Source organism: Sinocyclocheilus rhinocerous, unplaced genomic scaffold, assembly GCF_001515625.1.
Source record: "Sinocyclocheilus rhinocerous isolate Xijiao unplaced genomic scaffold, SAMN03320098_v1.1 scaffold53, whole genome shotgun sequence".
Lineage (NCBI taxonomy): Eukaryota > Metazoa > Chordata > Actinopteri > Cypriniformes > Cyprinidae > Sinocyclocheilus > Sinocyclocheilus rhinocerous.
The window spans coordinates 1,160,736-1,183,612 of record NW_015645538.1 but is presented as its reverse complement, the minus strand read 5'-3'; the positions used below and the strand labels follow the sequence as shown (position 1 = coordinate 1,183,612).

Genomic DNA, 22,877 nt, shown 5'->3' with positions numbered 1-22,877 from the left:
GATCGTCTATATTTACTCAGATTTGCCCTGGGAATACCCCGGTCCATCATAATGAGTTTAGCTTTGATTCCGTTTGATTCTGAGTAAATGGGACACCGAGCCTGAAAGACAACTTTATTTCCACCAACTGCTTTGATATGAATTAGTAAAAATTTCCATCCATTAAACTGAAATATTCATCTAGTATTTAGTATGTTATCTAATCATATTAGGGCTCTATCGGGTCTGCCAATCTGCTCTCTGATGTCGCATCCTCTAGTGTTTTAAAGCCAATCTAGCCAAAGCAGCTTAGACAGGAATCTATGGAATATGATTATGAGCTCGGAATGGGCTCTCAAATGCAGAGATCATGCCCTCCAAATTCACTCAGGTTTATTAGCGAGGCTTTACTCAATATTCCGTCCAGACACCAAGGACATCAAAGAGGCATCTCTGAGTTAGAGAAGCGCCAAATAGCCCATTTTAACGACTTAATTTCGAAGTCTCATTTGAATGGCTCTCAGAAGTAAGCACACTCACAAACTATCCATTTACGCCTTCCCGGTCCGTGATTCATCAAAGAAAAGTCCAGACAACAACAAAGAAGGTTTGTAATTGAATAAATTCAGTGTGTGGGGGGTTTTAAATCACAACCCTCTGTTGTTTTTTTCCCTCCTTTTTCACACCCACTTGAAAAGCCTCTTGTAGGGAAGTATAGTGTCTTCAGCCACATGGCTGCTGATCAGAGCGTCCACCCTCATCTCTCCGGGCTGCCCCTTTTGTTGCCGTTCCATTTTGGCCACTTACCCCAAAACACAACAGGGAGCCCGTCAGGAAGCAAACAGAGAAGGAGCCACATACTAAGTGGGCTTCAATAGTTAATTAGTGTGTTTCCAACTCAGCCTTCTGAAACCTCAACTTGGCAAGAGAAGACAAAGCCATAGTCTTCCATCTCATGATGGAAGACTCAGTTCATGATGTCCTCAAAGCGAAGAGCTCAAAGGTTTCTGATATCCATCTTAATCAGTGTGAAGTCTCTATTATTATTATTATTATGGCTTCATGTCAAACTTTGAATCAGCTCGACTGCTTCGAGGTCCTGTTGTGTTCGCAGTTTTCATTAACACCAGAATAATTAACTCGCCAATTACGCTGTGCAAAGCTACTCGGTAATTATCATCAAAACTCGTGGCTATCTATACATTGCACAGGAAAGGGCCACAGTGCTGTTATACTCACACAACAAATGCATTACTCATGCAATCCATAGCCGGATAAATGTTCGGTTAATTCCTTCTCTTCTTAAGTGATTTGCTCATTATGCGGGTCGTTTTGTTCTTGGCGTTTTCACCGACTGTGACACGCTCACTTGCTAGCGTGTATCCGCTGTCAGATGTAAGCGATTGATAACGCTCTGTGCTAAGGTCACAGAGCGGCCCGTAGTGCAGTGATAGTCACCCTTCCATGCGCCTCAGTGTCACCCTACTTAATCACATCGTTATTTGTCACGGCAGGTTCCTCTGTCATTAGTACTGACTAGATGCCAACGCAACTGTGCCGAACGTCACACTGCACCACGGCGTTTTTTCAGACGAGGCAAAAGATTTCAATGAGAAAATAATGGGCTGTACCAAAAGGAGTAGTATTATGAAATATGACATTATTTATATCAGTATTTGTCTGTTCAAAAGGGTGCAGCATCTGCTTTGCCTTCCTAAAAATGGCATAAATATAAAAAGGGTAAAAAGTTAGATGAGGAGGTAGTGTTTTCATGTCGCTGTGATTGGCTCATTGTCCTGTCATGTGTTAATGCCACCTATCAATTTTGGCCACACACATGTACAAACATGAGGTGCGGTCACATTTCATTTTGATGATATATGAAGCACAGTTCTCAAAGAAGTCTCTTTCAAACCAAGCATCTTCCTATTGATCGGTGCGTTGAATCTGCATGACCAGATGTGATCTTTCATCCTCACACAAAATTCTCTTTCACATGGATTCCTATTGAATTGAATTGATTTTACTGACAAAAATTTGCTGAATATAAGTAAATGTGACTGCAAGTATGCAAAATATTATAAAATAAATGATAAAAAATATTCTGTATGAATATACGTATCCTGTAATGAGTGGGAATTAATTTAACAGTCAATCATTGAAAATATATAAAATGACTAATTCTGAGCATTAATGTGTTCAGCTCTGTATACACTATCTTTTTGTGCAGCTCCTTTAGAAACTATTTTGGTATGGGGTGGGTTAAAGAGAACCTTTAGAAATAACATTGTACAGATGAATACATGGATTGATAATGTATAAATGCTAAATAAAAATATTTCTTGATTTTATATATACATTTCGTTACATTTTTAAGAGTTTTGAATCTCTTAAAACTCCTCAAATCTTTGTAACCACATCTTTCGTCCTCTTCTTTTGCAGCATACCAGTTACGAGTCTGCCAGCCTCCACCAGAAGTGGCAAACGCAGATATCCTGATGGAGGATAATGAGTTGGAGATAGGTATGAACACATGCTATTGCTATTGTTAATAAAAATGGTTCTGATTCTGTTCAGGTTGACTTGAGGTCCAGAAGTGTGTATTTTTTTTTCAATGTTCTCCTATCCCGTTTTATATAAAGTAAGCCATTTGTAGACTGGCTCCTGAAGAGTATAAATATTGTGGCACTTTAATAGCATTATTCTTTTTTTTTGCTTGTCTCTAACACCTGGAGAGAGCTACCTGTTACCATTCTCGTTGGGAATTGTTCCCCCAAATATAAAAATTGTTTTTTTTTAATTTACGTACCCTCATGTTGTTCCAAACATGTGTGACTTTCTTTCTTCAGCCAAACACAAAAGAAGCCATTTAAAAAAGGTATTTTTATGTCTATACAAAGAAAGTTAATAGGGTAAATTGTTGTTTTGGACCCCATTGACTTTCTTTGTACAGACAAAAACAGTTCTTCTGAACATCATCTTTTGTGTTCCAAAGAAGAAAATCAAATGTTCGGAACAACATAAGGGCACAAGAATCATGACAGAATTTTCATTTTTGGGGGAAATTCTCCATTAAGAGTTTTTCAAAACAGACCAGGCACTGGTAAAGCAGCTATTATAATATAATCACATTTTGCGATTTATGTTCCTTGCAAAAAAATGTCATATATTTCCTCTCCACCTGTTACAGGAGTCTCAACTTATTCCAGCCAACTAGTAGCCAAAGTGACTACTAAAATAGTACCCTGAACATGACCCATTTGTTACACAAGCATTTCACCCGAGCCCGGTCTCATGAAAATGCATATAAATAGTACGCCAAATAAAAACGAAAACTCGTGGTATTGATACGCAAAAATGGACTTTGGCGTGCATATGATACGCATGTGTTTGGCGTGCATATAATACGCAGTTTTCGCATTCATATGATACGAAATTTGTTGGCGTGCATATGATACGCAGTTTTCGCATGCATATGATACGAAATTTGTTGGCGTGCATATGATACGAAATTTGTTGGCGTGCATATGATACGAAATTTGTTGGCGTGCATATGATATGCAGTTTTCGCGTACATATGATACGCATCTACCCCACAACCCTAAACCTACCCATCGCGTAGCATATACACGCCAAAGCCCATTTTTGCGTATCAATACCACGAGTTTTCGTTTTTATTTGGCGTACTATTTATACGCACTTTCATGAGATCGGGTTGTTTCACCCACAGGCATGTTGGCACGAATGATTAAACCTGGCTTTTCTGGTGCTATAGGAATTAGGCCAATACTGTAAACGAGATTCACTTTGCCCTGTTGCCTAGACACTGGCAGTGCATAGGAATGCCTCTCTGCATAGGAACGCTTCAATGCGTCATACGTTTGATGTTTTCCAGGTGCTTACGCGTGATTATTTTTAGATAGGCGACGGTGGCGGGGTTGTCATGCAAAGCCAATACAAGCAATTTATTAGACAGGGCTGCAAACGCTGCTGTTTTACAGCTCAATTATCAACCTCTTCAAGTTTAACATTAAAATATATACATCACGCCTATATCTGTGGCATCTATCTCCATTAAAACCAAGGAGGTTCGCTGTCCCACCTAATTAAACGGACGCTTAAATATTACGACTCGCTTTCTTTCTTTGCATCTCAGGTGATATTATCCGCTATCGCTGTCACCCCGGATTCACCCTGGTGGGGAGCGAGATTTTGACATGCAGGCTGGGAGAAAGGCTACAGATGGACGGACACCCTCCTTCCTGCCAAGGTGGGTATGCTTTTCAAGAACAAAGCCCCTGGAATGACACAGACCCACCAGCTTCCATTTACCAGGATTACGTGCCTGATGCATCCTCTTTTAGACAGCGGAACCAGCGCAGAACTGGGGTTAAAGGTATCAGCGTGTTAGAGCGTGTTTCCATGGAAACGTCCAACCTCTGTCCACAAGTAAATGGCAGGATATTGGGATGGCTAGACTATAAACTCAAATCACTCAGACGAGCATCATACATGTAATGGAGGGTAAAATGTGATCAGAGGCGGTATTGCTGATAGCCCATGAAGAGCTCAGTCATTCCCTGTCACTGCTCCTTCCCTCACATTCGCTGTTGATGAGTGATGCGGCTCTTGGAGTTTAGTGACTCAAACAGCTGCTGCCATTAATCTTTCATGGCTCCATCCTTCTCCCTGCATCCCCACGAGAGAGCACTCACTTTGTTTGAATTTGTTCTGTGCTTAGATTCAGGAAAGTGCCTGGAAACGGTAGTTCAATCATTTGTCATGCACATTAAAGCAGTTTCGGAGCGGGATAAACAAAGTGAGCCATGGAGCAGGAGAGCTCATGAAGTGTTTTGCAGAGTATGTAACATTTCAGGCTGACTTGATGAAAAATTGTGGCTTCTTTTTTTTTCCAAGATGGCAGACGATGGCCACCATCTTCAGTTTCTAAAGAAATATGGTCCCAGGCAGATGATTTGCTGTTTTAAAACTTTTTGTGATCAATAGATACCAGACCTGATTTAATTAACTATGGAACTGAAGCAATTCAGTTGGTTTATTTTTCTACAATTTTAGTCTTGGATTTGAGCTTAATTTTGTTGAATTTGGTTTGGTTCATTAATTTAATTTTGTTGAGTCAAGTGTAGTCCTCTTTAGTTTAGCTTCATTTCTCTGAGCTGTCCTAATCTTGTCTAGGACTGGGTCAAATGTAGTCTTGTCTTGTGTTTAGTCTAGTTTTATTTACCGGTAGTTTGGTTATCTTAATTTAGTCTAATCTAGTCGAGTTTAGGTTTGGTGAGTGGAGTGTTGGCTTATCTGGTTTTACTGAGTTGATATCAGTTAAATTTAGATGAGTTAGTTTAGTTTTGTCAGGTCTAGGTTTGTTGAGTCAAATGTACACTTTTGTTGTTTATTAAGTTTAGAATAGTTTGGTATGGCTAATGTAGTCTAGTGGAGTTGAGGTTTGTTGAGTCGAGTGGAGTTTTGTCTTATCTAGATCTGTTTTCAGCTTAGTTTCGTCAAATTTGGTTAGGTTAATTTAGTCTAGCCTAGTCAAGTTTAGGCTTGTTAAGTCAAGGGTTTTGTCTATTCTAGTTTAATTTCTCTGAACTGAGTTCAGTTTAAATTAGTTCCGCTGTTTTTTAGTTTAGTTCAGTTGAACTGAACAGAGTAACTTTGTTGAGTAACATATGAAATATGAAGACTTAGTACCACATAAAGTATGCCCATCTTATTGATACACAAACCCTATAATTATCTGCTTTGTACAAAATCAATAACTAATAAAAATGGGTCTTTTCCCCCCACAGTGCAATGTCCTGCTCATGATGTCCGATTTGACTCATCTGGGGTGATTTTGAGCCCTGGGTATCCAGACAGTTACCCCAACCTACAGATGTGTTCTTGGAGCATCAATGTGGAGAAGGGCTACAATATCACCCTGTATTTTGAGTTTTTCCAAACTGAGAAGGAATACGACATTCTGGAAGTCTTTGATGGTAGACTTTTTTCTCCACTTAAACTAGGCTGTTATTGTAAAAGTGTTTCATTTATAGAGATTTCTGCGACATATGCGACTCTGAGGTCACACGAACCACAAAGTGATAAAATAGTTTTTTTGTTTTTTTTTTAAATACAACATATGAAAAGTGAATCTTGAATTGATATTAGTCTAATAAGAGTGTGTATATGCCTTTCACAGGGTAGTCACCATTTGTAGCCAAGGCTGTTATTATCTACACTTTGTCTGCTTTGCCCATTTTCGAGATATTTTTTCAAAAAGTAATTTCAAAAGCCTTAGTCAAATTGTGTTCCACCTAAGCATTAGGCTCTTTTATGAGTTTCATCTTTTTTGACCAGTGTAATTTGGTGTAACAATTTGGTGTCTTTCTCTTCTATTTCTTTTAAAGGACCCACAATTCATAGTCAAACACTGGCTACATTGAGTGGTGACCTCCCCACACCCTTCAACATCACCACCACTGGCCACCAGCTTCTTCTGCGCTGGTCAGCTGACCACGGCACCAATAAGAAGGGGTTCCGCATCCGCTATGTCGGTGAGTATCAAAGTATGTATCCATTTAAATCTATTTATTGCTTGCACGTTTTCTGTCTCTGGTCTTGAATTTGAATGAGCATGTACAGTATACTTGGAGCTGAGGAAGTGTGTTTGGGTAGTTGACATGAAATAATTTGGGGTAGATGCCCTGCAGTGTGACGACTTATACTCTTAATAAAAAATTGTTAATGTTAATCTTTAGCAAATCTCAAAATGAATATCCATGTTTCATACTGTGTGTTATAATGTTGTGATGGCTACATTCTTTTTTAAAATGATTGATTGTAGTTTTTAGTATTTAGATTTTTATTTATTTGGACAAAATTGTGAAGAATTTTAATATTAGCCATCAGTTAATAGGTCATCAGTCATAACATAAAAATACTCTAATTGTAGACTTATTGGTATTGACCAGAAATTTCAAACTGATGCATCCATATTTAAAACTTTTTCAGACTGCAGGACAATTTAAAGAAATAGAATCACAATTATTCATAAAATCAAAAATGCAAAAAAAAAAAAAAATCAAAATCAAAAATTGTCATTATTTACTTGACCCTGCATTTCTTCTATATACATTTTATTATTATAAACTTAAAATCTGCATATTGATGGGGAAAAAGGTTATTGCATGTTATGTGTCAACTACCAATGTCTGTCAGAATCGTATGAGTGTGAGTGCATGCTCATGTATATGTTCGTGTATATTTGTGAGAACATAGATGGACGTGTACGTGCTGATAACATTTCTGTGTATAAGTGTTTTTTTCTATTAGGTACTTTGATGGGTTTATTTTGTCTTCTTTACCCAAAGAGAGGGCTTACACACTACCTTACTTTAGCTCATATATGGTTGACAAATGTCCTTTGCAGTTTAGGTCGTGCACTTTACAGTTTCTCTGAAAAAAATCATACTGACAGAACAAGAAAGGCCAGAGACCCATTGGCCCAATAATGCACCTTGGTTAAGTGAATTCTACACTTGATGTTGTGAATGTCAACCAAAGATCTAGGGACTCCAAGTACACATATTTTTTTTTACCACACTTTACCTTTCAATTCCTCAAGCTTGAGTTTGTGTGCTCAAATGTAGTAGAGCGGACTGAATAGGGACAGACAAATCTACAGTATACGGGCTTTCTGTGGTCACTTAAAGCGGATAGTTTCCCTAGTGTCTCGGTGGTTTTTCCACGAAAAAGACTTTTTACGGACATGGGAAATGCACTATTCTAACCAACTCTTAAGTCTGTGTAATAAAGTTTGTTAAACCTCATGATCATGTAATTCAGGATGATTTGAGAATGACTCAAAGAGCATCCCGTGCTTCAAAAAAAACAAGAACATTTGACCATTATTTTATCTTTTTTTTTATCACATTTGATCATTATTTTAGACACCACTCTTTATAAGATGCAGTGTAAAATCTTGATGATGAAAAATCAATGTTATTTTTTGTTTTTTGTTTTTTATTATAGCATTGCTTGATGATTTGAGAATGACTCAAAGAGCATCCCGTGCTTCAAAAAAAACAAGAACATTTGACCATTATTTTATCTTTTTTTTTATCACATTTGATCATTATTTTAGACACCACTCTTTATAAGATGCAGTGTAAAATCTTGATGATGAAAAATCAATGTTATTTTTTGTTTTTTGTTTTTTATTATTAGCATTTTTTTTTTTTTTTTTTTTTTTTTTTTATCCCAGATTTAAATTAGATTTTGAATCCTAGATTTTAAATATGGTCTCAGAATTGTAGACACTGCTCTATATAAATTGTAATGTAAAATGTTGCAGATTAAAAATCCAAATTATTGTTGTTATTTGTAATTTTTATTATCTGTCCTTGTTTTTGTTGGTGTATGTGCAATTTTCAAGAAATGAAATGCTGAGACCTTCACTATATAACATCATTATTCATTCTATAATCTCTGCTGGTAAACAAAAGGTTCAAACCTGAGCAAGAGGCGATCCCGGGGCAATCCTTGAGCTATGACCATTGTGCACTTAACCTCGGGTTGCTCCAGGGGACTGTTCCTATAACTCTATTAATTCACATGGTCATATGGCAAATAAAGACTTTATTGTGTACTTTATTGAGTGGTAATGTGCATATCACATTGCTGCAGTGGCAAGTGCTGAAATTTATTCTCATATCAACACTGCATGTGTCGATTTTAGTTTCTAAGTGCTTTGGAGTGTTATAAAATCCACCCTACCTCACGAGTCAATAGCTTTTCTTCACTTGCTCTTGCTCTTTGCAGTGAGCAACATATTTTCACTGACTTTCCATCAAAAGGGCTTGATTCCTTTCAGGAAGGCTATTTCTGCTGGAGGGTGCCAGCACTGCTTGCCTCACTTTTGTTTTCCATCACTGTTGGACGTTCTGAACTCATATTTAACTGTTGTTAGGGCCGCACATCCTGGCCGAACTTCCGTTCAACTCAAGCCTGGAGTGAATTTAACCGAATGAGGTGCCCGTGCGAATAGAGGTCAGATGCTTACACTTCTTCTATCCTGCCAGTTTGAGATATAAATAGGCCTCGTACCTACATCCTCTTCACACTTCTGTGATTGGTGCAGGTGCAGAAGAAAGTCATGTTAGGCTGTGCGTTTCGGAGTATCTTTGAACTGAGATGAAATGCAAACTGACATCCCACGTTCGAAGTGCTTTTCAGGCTTTAGCCTCCTGTCAGTTGTTTTCGGCTTGTGAAATCAATGATGAATGGCTTGTTCATTTCCGTCGTTAGGATATGAAAATTTCCACATCAACATGTTAATACTTTGTTTCAGTTCAAAGGCTGAGAATCAGTTTGAATTCACTCACAGTCTGCTGTGAAACGTGGGTAGAGCCAAGTCTAACGTTATGAAAGCTTCTTTCTGTGTCTGTGGAGCTCTCTGTTGCTGTCAAGGTCTCTCACTGAGTTTGATTGACATGGTTATTGATGTGCTTATGTTTGGTTTCAAGCCGAGTGTGTGACTACTGTGCCTTCAGAAAGTATTCACTCCCTTGAATCTTCTCACATTCTGATCCCTTACACCAGTGATCCTCAAATCTGGCTCGCGAGATCCACTTTCCTGCAGAGTTTAGCTAATCAAACACACCTGCGTTTGCTAATCAATGTCTTCAGGATCAACAGAAAATCACAGGTAGGTTTGTTTGATGATAGGGTTGGAGCTAAACTCTGCAGGAAAGTGGATCACGCGAGCCAGATTTGAGGATCACTGCCTTACACCATCAGATTGTAAAACATATTTTAAAACACAATATTTTTTATCTCTGTTCTAACCATTCAATACATGTATCATGTAGTATTTGCAGAGTAATCCACACTCCAGTAAGGACATTTCAGAGTTCTCACTTTCTGTTCCTTGGGCCTCTGTGGAATTCGGCTCCTCGTGTTTCAACTGTTCTTTATCAAATCTTAAATTGTCTGATTCGGTCTGATACCCTACACCTTATTTGCCACAATCTTTGGTTCATTTGTCCTGCTGAATTGTCTTAGCCCAAAATGCAGATCTCTAACTGAAGTAGATATTCATTCATCTGGGTCCATCAATCTTTTCTTTATAGCAAATATGTGACCCTCTCTGTGAAATCTAGGCTAAAGTCTCAAAATCAAATTATGAGATAACAAGCCTCAAAGTTTGATTTCAACCATTAATTTCACTATGATTTCAATCTTTGACATGGTCTTACTCAGTCAATATTAAAGATATCAAGGTTACAATTTTCACAGAATATTCTTTACCTTATGAAGGGTGATTTTATGTAGAAAACAGTAAATCACAAAAAAAAAAAGATTTTAGCTGGGTTTTCTCAGCCAGGGTCACATATTTTTATTATAGCAATGATTTATTCTGTTATTATTTATTTTATCTTCCAGATAATTTGCATTAATTTGGGTCCACCTTTTATTTACATCAATCTTTTTCATTTTATTTTAGAGAGTTTTGGGGAATAAATAATCCTATTTAAAATCAATTAATTTGACTTGCCATATGATAGCAAAATAAATACTTTTATACATTCTGAATGCACTGTTTATGCATGGCATGCTTATGTGAGACTGAACTTAAAACAATAGACATAATACTCAGCAAAGTATTTTTCAAAAATGAGTTTAAATTGTTAAACCATTAAAATATGTGTGGTGGTGTTGTTTGGTTTTTTAAATAACAGGTTTTTTGAAACGTCCTCGTTTTTCAGATTTTAGATGCATTTTTAAAATTACTGTACAAATGCATTTGTTTACTGCATAAGTATTGATAAATATTGGCATATTATTTTACATTTTTATACAGTGACTCCAAAAAGCATTTATACACTTATGCCACACTCTGTGGATTCCATTACATTAGATAACAAATCAAGCCATTTGTTTTTAAACAAATGTAGCAAAAGGACCTTTCATATGAAACATAGATACAGTCTGCTGTTTTATAATTAAGACAAAAGATGTTAATAATAGTAACATCTCTTGTAGTTCAGGTGTATCTTTTGTATCATCTTTTGTATGATCTTTTGTAACATCACTGCGGAACAGCTGGTTAAATTGCATAAGGGACTGAAACATTTTAAGCCAGTTTTGAGGAAACGTCATAATTTTGGCAGATGCAATTAAATTCATGCAAATTTTTTAAACTGTGTCTTTTAAAAGTTAAAAGAACAAGAAGAATTTTGCAGGAGTTTAAAAAGATTTCTTTCTTTCCAGAATTATCTTCTGTAATATAAATTGCATTGCTCAATTTCAGTGGGCGAAAATAGTAATAAACCAGATAATGTGACCTTTTCACAAATGATAAAATATTCATCTGCAGCCTGTGTCTCCAAAACACCAGGCTGGGGCATGTTGAATAAGGCACATAGGAGTTTTACGGCATGTTATTAAAGCAGAAAGGCTTTTCTAAGTGCCTTCAGAAAGTATTTATAAGCAGAACTTCTATGTGCCTGAATGAGGCCCGTGTCACAGGGCTCTGCTCTGGGTGGTGATTAAGGAACTGATGTGGTCTGGTTTCTATCTGTCTGTCTGAACAGCTCTGTACTGCAGCACCCCGGACTCTCCTCTCCATGGATCCATAAGCAGCCAGACCGGAGGACACCTAAACAGCCTGGTACGCTGGGCCTGTGACCGTGGATACCGGCTTATTGGGAAGAGCACTGCCGTTTGCAAGAAGACCCCCTTTGGCTACCATGCCTGGGACGCCCCTGTTCCTGCTTGCCAAGGTAACACCCAGCAAATGATTATGTTTACTAGTCCATTTTGGGTTGAATGTGCTGATAACCCAAGTACGTTAAAGGTTCAATACTTTATGATCATTAGCCATTTAACCGGCATCGACATTGAGGTTATTTACCAGCGCCAACTTTTTCTGATTTGCAAAAACAATGACCATTTTCAAACCGTTTTTTTCCTTCATATTCAGCTGGGATATGGGAAAGCATTCTTTTTCTGGGTTCAATATTTTCAATTATTTCAAACTTTATTAAAATATTTCAAAGCATAACATTGATTAACCAAAACATTTTGATTAAATAATCATTTTCTCCCCTCAAAAAAAATCAAGGATACGGTGTGGCATTTACAATAGAAGTGAAGGGACCAATTTCTGCAGAATTTTAAAACTTAAGCTACGTTCACACTGCGAGCCTTAGTGCTCAATTCTGATTTTTTTTTTTCTCAGATCCGATTTTTTTTGTGTAGCTGTTCACATTGTTGTTTTAAATGTAGCCAGTATCAGTTTTACAGTGTGAACAGATCATGGTTCTGAACTGACCCGCATGCACAGAAGAACAATACGAACAGGGTTTCCAGGTTTACACAACAAAATCTGCCCAATTCCTTCTCAAAACTAGTCCAAAACTAGCACAACCATGTTCAGAGGGATAAATATCACGTTAGTGGGGTCGCGTCGACCCACAAAGTTTAAAGACATCCCGCGGCAACAGTGGAAAAGTAGCCTAATTCCGCAGGGAAACTGTGGATTTGGCAACACTTGCGCAGCGCGCTGTCATACGGAAGTAAACACAGAGGACATAAACTAAGCGATTTTGCGTTTATTTATAGTGTGATCTGCTGTTGAATCTGGCGAAATTATGTGCAGGCAATATGAAAAGTAAAGACAAGGATGTGACAAAAGACAGCAGAGTTTTGAAGCTTTTATGATACGAGCCCTCATGTTTTGTTTGTATATAGAGTTGTCACTGTAATTCTTATGAGTTCTGACACATTACACTTCCACTGATTACCTTTCGCAACTGTCTTGATAACTTTGGGTATGTAAAAATCTTTGAAGTGTCTCCCGTCTGCGTGGAATTATGACGAATGTCGATCTAGAGTGACGTAAAAGTCGCATGAAATCCGACATGACTGTTCACACTGTGGTTGCATTGCAAAACATCTGACATGTATCGGACTTAGTACCACATATGGAAGTGGCACAAATCGTAATTGAAAAGATCAGATTCCATGCGGTTTGTGCTGTTCATACTGTCATGACAAAAACAGATCCGAGTCACGTGTGAGCAAAAAAATCAGATTTGGGCCACATTTGCCTGCAGTGTGAACGTAGCCTTACATGTGAAGCAAATAAATTTATCTTTAAAAAGATGTAAAATTCCTGTAATTTTTGCAGTAATTTTAGAGTTTTAGGCTTTATGATTTCATGGCAAAAAAGTTTTAAAATTGAATAAAACTTTGCAAAGAAAAGGCTTTTATCTAACTAAAATAATGTGAACACTAATATTGTTTACTTTTTGTGACTCTACTATTGAAACAGAGAATATTTTAACAGTTACAGATTGTCACTATTCACTTTCATTGTAAGTGCCTCACTGTGACCTAGATTTTTGCCTTTTTTTTTTAAAAGATGGGCAAGTCAAAATCAATTTTTATGGCAATCAACATTATGCCACAAATGCTGTCAATCAAGTATTAAACGTGCATTGAACTTGTGTTCTTTTCGCACCTGTATTTTGTTGACTAAAACACCCAACAAACCCTTTTTAAAGTCAGCAGGTAGTAATTCAGTGCTTGCAGATATGATCAGTAATTTTCCTGACGCATCTCTAACAAGCTTTTACGGTCAGTGATGGAGACGCAGTAATTACTGTCGCCACTCCTCTCACTGATACTGTTTATTCATGATCTGTTTCATTTGTCACATTAATGACTAATCTTCAGAGCTCTCTTTATCCATCTGTGTCGTTTATCCTGCTCCACCTATCCTCCCAGACGCAGCTTCACAGTATTGTAGAGTAGATGAGTCTGACTAAATAGTTTCTGAGGCGGTGCATTCATGCAGGGCCTCTGCTCCTACACTGATGTGACAGAATGGGCCCCTACTCCCTCTAAGGGCCACAGGCTCTGGTGCCACTAACATCAAGTGACACTTAAATGACTCTGTAAACTTCCAAAAGCGATCTGGGCACTTTTTGTATTTTTGTTTTTTTTTATCCTAAAGCAAAGCAACAAGAGTTCATCTCGCATCACTGTCAAAGGCCACTCTTGGTGAGAAACGCTTTATACTTGATATGTGCTCTTTAATTGCTGGAAGGTTATTGTTCGGCTTCTAATGACTGAGCACTGACAGTCGGATGGTTAGGGCGGTAGCTTTGTTTCTCAAATGTACCAGTGGTTTTGCTGCTCAATAAATCTTAGAGGGCTTTTGCACAGCAATGATTCATACTTAGCGTCATCTTAAGTACAAGTGCGTTGATAAATAATATGTTCCAGTGCTGCTTGCGTAAGGGAGAAGGAGAACAAGAAGCGAGACGGAATGTTCCATTGGCTGGTTTGCCACACTGATGACAAGCATAGTTATAGTGGAATAGTTCAACTCCTTGAGTGCTATTTCATTGTTTATGAAAAAGATCTGCTATTACATACAGGTGAACCTTGACTTTGATTGTCTGAAATCATAGAGTCATTTTTCTTTTGCCCTTCTTGGACTTTTCAATTAATACTTTTAATACAGTATTTATCTTTCAAAAAAAAAAGTGTTCAGTTTAAACTTGAGTGACTTTACAGTTAATGAGTTGACTAGACTCCTTAATTCCAAATCTTAATGTAAAACCATACAGTGGGACTTAACGCCACCACACGAGCGCAGTTGCCCGGGGAAGGTCCTCTAGAGAGCTTCCCCACCTTCGTCGAGTGGGGGTTGTAACGCCCCTGTGTCCTTATTTGGTTGTTCCTGTCCTCATTATTAGTTAATTACCTTGATTGTGCTCACCTGTCTGCCCCTCGTTATCCACCCTATATTAGTTCCTGCCTCCTGTAGTCTAGTTTGTCGGTTATTGTGAATGTTACCCTGAGTGTGTGTGTCTCATCTACCCGTATCTGCCTTGTTGTCTCTACATTAAACATCCTTATTTGAATCCTTGTCGTCCTCGTCATCCTGCCTGCCTCCACACACCTTGACCGTGACAGTGACATTATAAAGCATTCTGTGCTTGCAATTTAGTGGGCAACTTTAGTTTGGGGATGGTCGTGTGCCATTCTTCTTATTATTATTATTGTGATTCTTATTAAATATGAAAGTGCTGATGTTAAAAATCAGGCCTACACCAATAAGCCGATAATTATTTTCTTGTTATAGATGATATTACATTTTGTTTAAATAAAAAAATAAAACACTATTGAATCTAGGCATCACAACATTCTAATGTACAGCACGGAAAATGGATATTCATTTGAGATTTGCTACAAAATTACATTTCACAGTGTTATTAAATATAAAGATTATAAAGATAAATGTCTTCTCTCTCAGCTGGTAACCGATTGGTACAAATATATCATGCATCCCTAAAATTAAATGCTCATGTGCACAGACATGGATGGAGTTCGGATAGACCACATCCTTTTGGCCAAAATATCTATAATGACTTCTTTGCTCATAAACGTAGTATTGACCTTTAATAAAACCGCTACGTGTTCATAAGCACCTGAAAAGCAGGTCGAATTACATCTTGTAAAACCAGCCAATCGAATAACCAATTTTTTAATGCTCTGATAGTGAAATATTCTAATGGGGTAATAAGCAATGATGAGAGTTTTTTTTAATTATCTTGTCATTATTATATTTTCAACTTATTACTTAACATTTCGTATGTCTATCTCATTTTCACACCCATAAGCTGTCTCCTGTGGGGTGCCCAAGGCACCTGTGAACGGAGGAGTGCTTGCCATGGACTACTCAGTGGGTACACGTGTGACCTACTTCTACAACGATGGCTACCGGCTGTCCTCCAAAGAGTTGACCAGTGCTGTGTGCCAGCCTGACGGCACCTGGAGCAACCACAACAAAGTCCCTCGCTGCTCAGGTACAGGCCTGCTCACTCATAGAGATGCAGAAGCCCTTCAACATTAATTTTACAGCAGATAAAGAGATCAAGAGACAGTATAAGAGGAATGAGATAGACTTGTACACAGAAATAATTCCCCTTTAATAGAGTGTTTACTCTAGGTTGTGCATTAATTGGTCCAGCCTGGAAAATCAAATCATTTTTAGCATTATTTGAGCAAGAAAAGCTAATTTTATGATACTGTTGTTGTCAGATTTTATTGCTGATTTGGAATGTGTTATTAAAACATAATTTAGACAAACAGTTTAGGAAATTTCAGTCTTTTCCCATTCAAGTAGGCAAGAGCTGTGCTTGTATCTCTATTGGCTAAATAGAAAATAACTGCCTGGGGCATAACAAGATGGCCGCCAAGTGAATCGACTTGCCTTAAAAGGGACTTTGAGAGATCTCTTTGCTTCAGCTTTAATCATAATTTATTTATGGGCCAATTATATCTGCCAAAATTATGCCTGTTTCAAAAACATGTGAGCTGCCTATTTAGGCTGCATTTCAAGGCATCAACCTCAACACAAAGCCTATTTCTAAAGGCTTTGCCTTTTAAGACTTGTATTTGCCTTCTATTTAAAAAAATATTCTAAAGCAGCATTGCAGTTATCCTTTGTAGTGAAAGCAATCCCATAATACATTAGGATTAAGATATAATATTCAAATAGTAAATATACATAAGTTTGATTTTAAAAAAAGTTAATTTTAACCTGTATTTGTGTGTGTGCTTTTTATTTATGCTTATTAGAGTATCACAGAGTTAGCTTAGTGATATGAACTGTGAAAACTGTGAATAAGGCTGTTTGACACAAGGAGTTGCTACCGTTCCAAATCCGTCAAATCAGTTTAGTTATCATGCTGCCTTAGAAGGCAGCTACCTATGAAAATAGCATGGCAGCTCAATAAATTTTTAAACAGAACCATTAAAAAATATTGACACCGTACTAATGAGGGGCCATTGTATTCTGAATATTGATTTTGGTGTATTTGCTGCACAGTTGTGGTTTGCCCAAGTATCGGATCTTTCTCTCTGGAACACGGAAGATGGCGGATCGTTAACGGTTCGCATTATGAGTACAGGACCAAAATCATCTTCACCTGCGATCCTGGCTATTACCGCTTAGGCCCCGCCCACATTCAGTGCATGGCCAATGGTGTGTGGAGCTGGAAGAACGAAAGGCCCCACTGCCAAAGTAAGTGTGTAATTCAACTTCAATCCAACAGCTGTTTGGCTCTGTAAGTCAAATGTTTAAGCTTTCCAGATTGTCCTTGTTTGTCTTACCCTCTCTTCCCTCCATAGTCATCTCATGTGGGGATCTGGCCACGCCTCCCAATGGCAAGAAAATTGGAACTCAGACCTCCTTTGGGGCCACAGCCATATTTACATGTGACAATGGGTATATGCTGGTGGGATCTACTGTGAGAGAGTGTCTATCTTCTGGTCTGTGGAGTGGAATAGAGACGCGCTGCTTGGGTAATGTGGTGTACATTCACTGCTGCTGTTCACATCTGCTGTTTCAGGCATGTTTGCCTGGCAGCAGTCCAACTTGATTTTTTTGCCTTGTTAAGTGTGACAGAATCGTAATCATCCTAGTTTCTAGTAGTAACCATTCAGAAGTTTTGTGTTTATTATTACTGTACCACATTTTGTAATTAATGCTTTCACTATGAAATAATATAAATGGAAGTGTGAATGTATACACTATATGTGTGTGTGTGTGTGTGTGTGTGTGTGTGTGCAATTCTGTATGCTATTATCATCAATGCTTCAGACAGTTGTGCTGCTTATATTTTTGTGGAAACCATGATTCATTTTTTTTTTCAGAATACTTTTATGAATAGAAGGTTCAAAAGATCAGCAATCCTTGCTGAATAACAGTATTAATTTCTTTTAAAATAAATCTTACTGACCCCAGACTTAAACGCCAATACACAAACATACTGTAGTGTCTAAGTGCTTGAAGTGCGTTTGACCTCAATCATGTTTCTTTCTCCTGCTCCACTGAAGGTCTCACTTTTTTGAATTTACATACACTCCACTAAACACTTAATTTCATGAAGCAGCCTGTCTCTCTAAAAGCATTGGATGTTAATATTTTACAGTGTAATGTAGCTGCTGCTCAGACCTCTCACTTTAATCACTCTCTCTTCTCTTTCCTCTCCTTTCAGCCGGCCACTGTGGTTTACCCGAACAGATCGTCAATGGTCAGGTGATCGGGGAGAACTTCGGCTACAGAGACACGGTAGTGTACCAGTGCGTCTCCGGCTTCCGCCTCATCGGCTCCTCTGTGCGCATCTGCCAACAAGACCACAACTGGTCCGGACAGCTGCCCATCTGTGTCCGTGAGTTTGGGACTTGTGCTTTTCTCTCTCAGACAAGCTGTGGAAAATTACTGAATCCATGAATAGATTCAATCAGACAGAGGGCCTAAAGCACCAAACGCTGGGTTAAGAAATAGACAGACACAATCATATATATTTTAGCAACAGATTGCAATAAATTAGTAAAATTAATTAAAATATGTGTCAATGTGTATCTGGCCTGTATGTTTAATAATATGGAAATAATATATAATAATATATTCAATTCTGCCACAATAATATCCTCATATGGGGTATAATCAATAAGCTTCACGTGTAATTAATTTAGTTAAAGCTTTGAATCAATCGATAGCCCTAATTTTAGCTCATCCTACTGTTGCAGTTTTTAACTACTACTATATCTGGGACACAGAGAGTAACTCTATTGCAAACAAGCATAAGGGGACATGGCATCATGACACAGACACTCCTCAGAGCTCTGTTTCTTCTTCTTAAATGCCACTGGCATTTAAATAATCCACCTTAAGAGCCCTCTGTATTTAGGGAGCTATTTATATTAAAAAAAAAATGTGCCGTCACTGTCATCTCCCACTGCACAGTGACACACTGGGTCCACGCTCACAGCCTACATTTATCAGACACGCACTGCAGCAAGTCTGCCTCACTTCAATGGGGGCGTTTATTTGTTTGAGGAACATTTAGACGAAATGATCTGACAAAAAGGAGCTGCAGGGAAAGGAGTGAAGTAACTGCAGTATTTGCGGCTGCAGGATTTATCCACATCATCTTCCAGTTTATTAAAGAGTTTGTCATTTGCATTTTTGGATGAACTGTTACTTTAAGGGACATGAGTGATGACGAATTGGTCAGGGCTGATCCTACATTTTTATGTCTTGAAAGCTGCGTGGTACTGTATCATTATCTACTTATACAAAATCAGCAAATAGTTTAAAGTTGGTATTTTTCAAGAGGTGGGTTGTGACCTAAAATATGTTGTAGGTCTAGTTCGGTTGAGAGAAAATCTGGGTCCTCAGCAAAAATGTTTAAGAACTACTTCTCAAATTTGGTAATATCTGACTGTCATTTGATTTGATTCAACGTTCATTCATGTGGCATCTCCTGCATGATCTTTCAGAGAATAGCAGTCAATTACAATGAAAACTGGGCTATTGAGATGTCTCTTTTGATAATGGTGATTGTTGCCTCTCCAATACATTACTTTAACACGGCGTCTGAAACAACCACAGAGCTGTTTTGCATCTACAAATCATCTCTCACTTTCTGAAGTGGAATAAAGCAAAAGGGAAGAAAGATAATTTAAAGTTGCACCAGAGTTTTTTGCAGTTATTTTTGTTTGGGGGTCTATTTGCTGGTGTACTTTACAATCAGTTTTCACAAAACTCATTTTTAAGCATATATATATATATATATGCTTAAAATGTATTTTGTGAAATACATTGATTGCAAACTTTTTTTTTTATGAAAACTGAGCAAAAATATTGATGATTGATCCTGCACTCAAGCGTATCCACAATTTTGTCCAATCAAATGCGTTCTAGAATTAGAAGATCCCCTTTGACTAAACCCACCTACCTTTGATTAGCAATTTACAAGTAGTAAGTCATTGTTCTCGACTGTGATGTAAATTAAAGGCCCTCACTTCCTATTTTAGTAGGAAATATGTCAACACAGGAAAGAAAACCATGCTCATCAAGTGATTTCAGGGGGTCTTTAAGCTTAAAATGTTTTGTCACATCTATGCTATCTACATTTCACAAGCTTTGCATTAGAAGCTAAAATCACAGCTTGTAGTATACAAAAAAGAGGGAAATGTGTGGGTACATTTTCAGCTATTTTAGTATACAGTGATTAGGTTGGAAATTTGGGCTACGGAGAGTCTTTAGATGAAAGGGAAATTGCCTCTGTGCAAAGAGAAACAAATTACAACTGTGATTATGCAAATGAACTGTGGCTTTTTATGAGTGCAGAAAAGACGCATAGTGAGGAACAAAATATACTGTAGCCTGGAAGAGCTATTACAAAAGCAAATATACCTCTAAATGTGTCGTATCAGCGAAAGAAATTTCACTTTAATTAAAAAAGAGCCCTTCTGGAGCACAGTATATGAATTAGACTGGAGTTAATCAGCATATATTGTGGAGACCTACGGTGAGACACATGAGGATTGGCCTGTCATTTTCAGCTTACATGTGTAGTCACAATACACAGTAGATAACAACACCTTGCACTGTTAACATCAGCTCCATATCTGATACTGATTGACAGTTTAGGTCTAATACTTTCCCCATATAAATGAAGTAAACTCAACCTGGCATGTAATTAAAAGGCAGTATGCTGTTGTTAGATTGATTTACATTGCTGTCTGTATGTACTCTGATAAACGATAGGATTTAAATGTCTAAACTGAACATCAGAGTGACAGCTCTCACCCGAAGGCATTGAGTGTGAATCTTCTGTTTACAGCATGTACTGCTTTATTCTGCCAGCAAATGCCTGCAGTTGAGCACAAATGGTACCGTGTTGCCCATTGCTATTAGAACAGCGGGATTTCATTCATTGGACTAATGTTCGCTTCACACATAGACTGTTACAGAACTATTAGATGACACACTTCCAGACAAAATGTCTTGTGGGTTTTTTTATGCTATATATGTTCAACCATTCTAAAGTTTGGAGTCTGTAAGATGTTTAATGTTTATGAAATTACTCCAGTGTTACGTGGTTCTTCAAAAATCAGGAAATTAATTAATGTTTCAAAAAATGCATTAAACAGTTGTGCTGTTTTATACTCGATACATTTTTTCAGGGTTATTTATATTACTAAATATAAAGTTAAAAGAGCAGTATTTATTTAAAATAGTTTTTTTTGTAACTGTATGTCTTCACTGTCACCTTTGATCAATTTAATGCATCTTTGCTGAATAAATTTATTAATTTTCTTTAAAAAAAAAGAAAAGAAAAAGTCTTGCTGATTTCAAACTTTTGAACAATAATGAGACCACTGCATTTTTATATTTTCTAAAAAAAAAATCATTTAATTAAAAAAGGTTTTCATTAAATGAAGGTTTTCTCTAGAAGCTCTTTTTTATATATAGCTGTTTATAGCTGGCTTTTAAGTCCATAAATTCAAAAAACTTTTGCTCTAAAATTATGGCATAAGATGCGAAACCTTACTGCTTTTTATTTGAACACATTCTTACTGATGCTAAACATTTAGATTTTCATGACGTTAAAAATGGATATACATTGATCATTATATGTAAAATTTTCAGTAGCTTCTCACACTGACTGGCCCTTGGTCATCTTTATCATTGAGCCCTACATTTAAAGAATTGATTAATAGATTAATGAATAGTTAATATTTTTAGCGGGAGAGGTCCAGATAAATGCATACATGTGATTGTGTCCCACTTAAAATGACCTGCCTCATAAAACCTGCCTTTGTTTCTGTTCATTGATATTTAGACTGTAGTGCTGGTTTTGAATTTCCTTTTTATCAAGGAGAACCCAAATCTGATTTATTGCTTTTGAGTTGGCAACTTACCAAATAAATGATTAGAAATTACAGAGGGAAAATGAACTAATTTCCCGCAGTGACCAATCAATATAAAGGGCACATCTATTTTCTTCCATAATTTAATCACACTCTAAAAATGTTAGCTTCCAGAAAGAACTCATCCCACAGCGCTACTCTCGTTTTATTATTTAACATGGTGCTTATGCCATATTAAAACATCTCACTCTTGTCATCTCTAGCCATCAGCTGTGGGCACCCAGGGAGCCCCATCTATGGGCGTACCGTAGGCAATGGCTTCAACCTGAATGATGTGGTGAGCTTCTCCTGCAACATGGGATACGTGATGGAGGGCCCTTCTCGGGCCCAGTGTCAGGCCAACCGACAGTGGAGCCTTCCACCACCAACATGTAAAGGTGGGGAGAAAAGTTAAGTCTTTTATTCACACGGAGCTTTGCCTGATCCACCGCCTGACAAAATTAAAGCACCGCAGTGCACTCTGTGGGTAAGGAAGGGGGTAGCGGCTGTTGCGATGTTGCTAAGTGGCTGCCAATTGTGGGGTTTGGTGGCTGAAAGTACACTAACAAAAATGGCATTGATGATGCCTAGTAAGGAAAGACAATGTTATACAGTTTTTACACAAAAATAGATTGCATGTTCTGTGATAATTCATTCTGCATGTGTGCACTCACTTATTGTGGCATGTAACTGTATGATACATGATACTAACTAATACTTTTATATTAAAAATTTATTCATTTTAGGCCTGGGCGATAAAACGGTATCGATATTTATCGACGGTACACCTTCTTCGATAACGGTATAAAAATGTTCAATATAGTGCACGATATAGTCACGTGCTATGAGTGACGCAGACAGCACACACAAACACGAACATGAGGGCTGTGCCTGCCTGTGATGAGGAGATTGTGAGTAAAGAATGAATATTAGTCGAATTTAAAATAAACATTTGCATTTGAATGCAAAAATAGTACAATCCAATGTTAGATGTGCATCAGGGAGCGTCATCAGTGGAGCACGAGATGCGGTGATGATGATGTAAGTGACGTTGTAGTTTAATGTTTTGTTAGTCTAGCCCACGAGACGCGCAGTTGCTGCGTTATTCATTC

At 37.6% G+C, this 22,877-nt stretch overlaps 1 protein-coding gene across 1 annotated transcript in view; it reads left to right on the top strand.

Annotated features, from left to right (window-relative positions):
* Nucleotides 1-22,877, top strand: part of LOC107706218 (CUB and sushi domain-containing protein 3-like) — a 406,816-nt gene that overhangs the window by 337,959 nt on the left and 45,980 nt on the right. Inside the window, 10 exon segments of the mRNA XM_016509850.1 lie at nt 2,422-2,502; nt 4,136-4,249; nt 5,790-5,978; nt 6,390-6,536; nt 11,577-11,765; nt 15,678-15,863; nt 16,889-17,083; nt 17,191-17,364; nt 18,060-18,233; nt 21,990-22,163. Coding sequence (XP_016365336.1) covers nt 2,422-2,502; nt 4,136-4,249; nt 5,790-5,978; nt 6,390-6,536; nt 11,577-11,765; nt 15,678-15,863; nt 16,889-17,083; nt 17,191-17,364; nt 18,060-18,233; nt 21,990-22,163 — 1,623 coding nt within the window.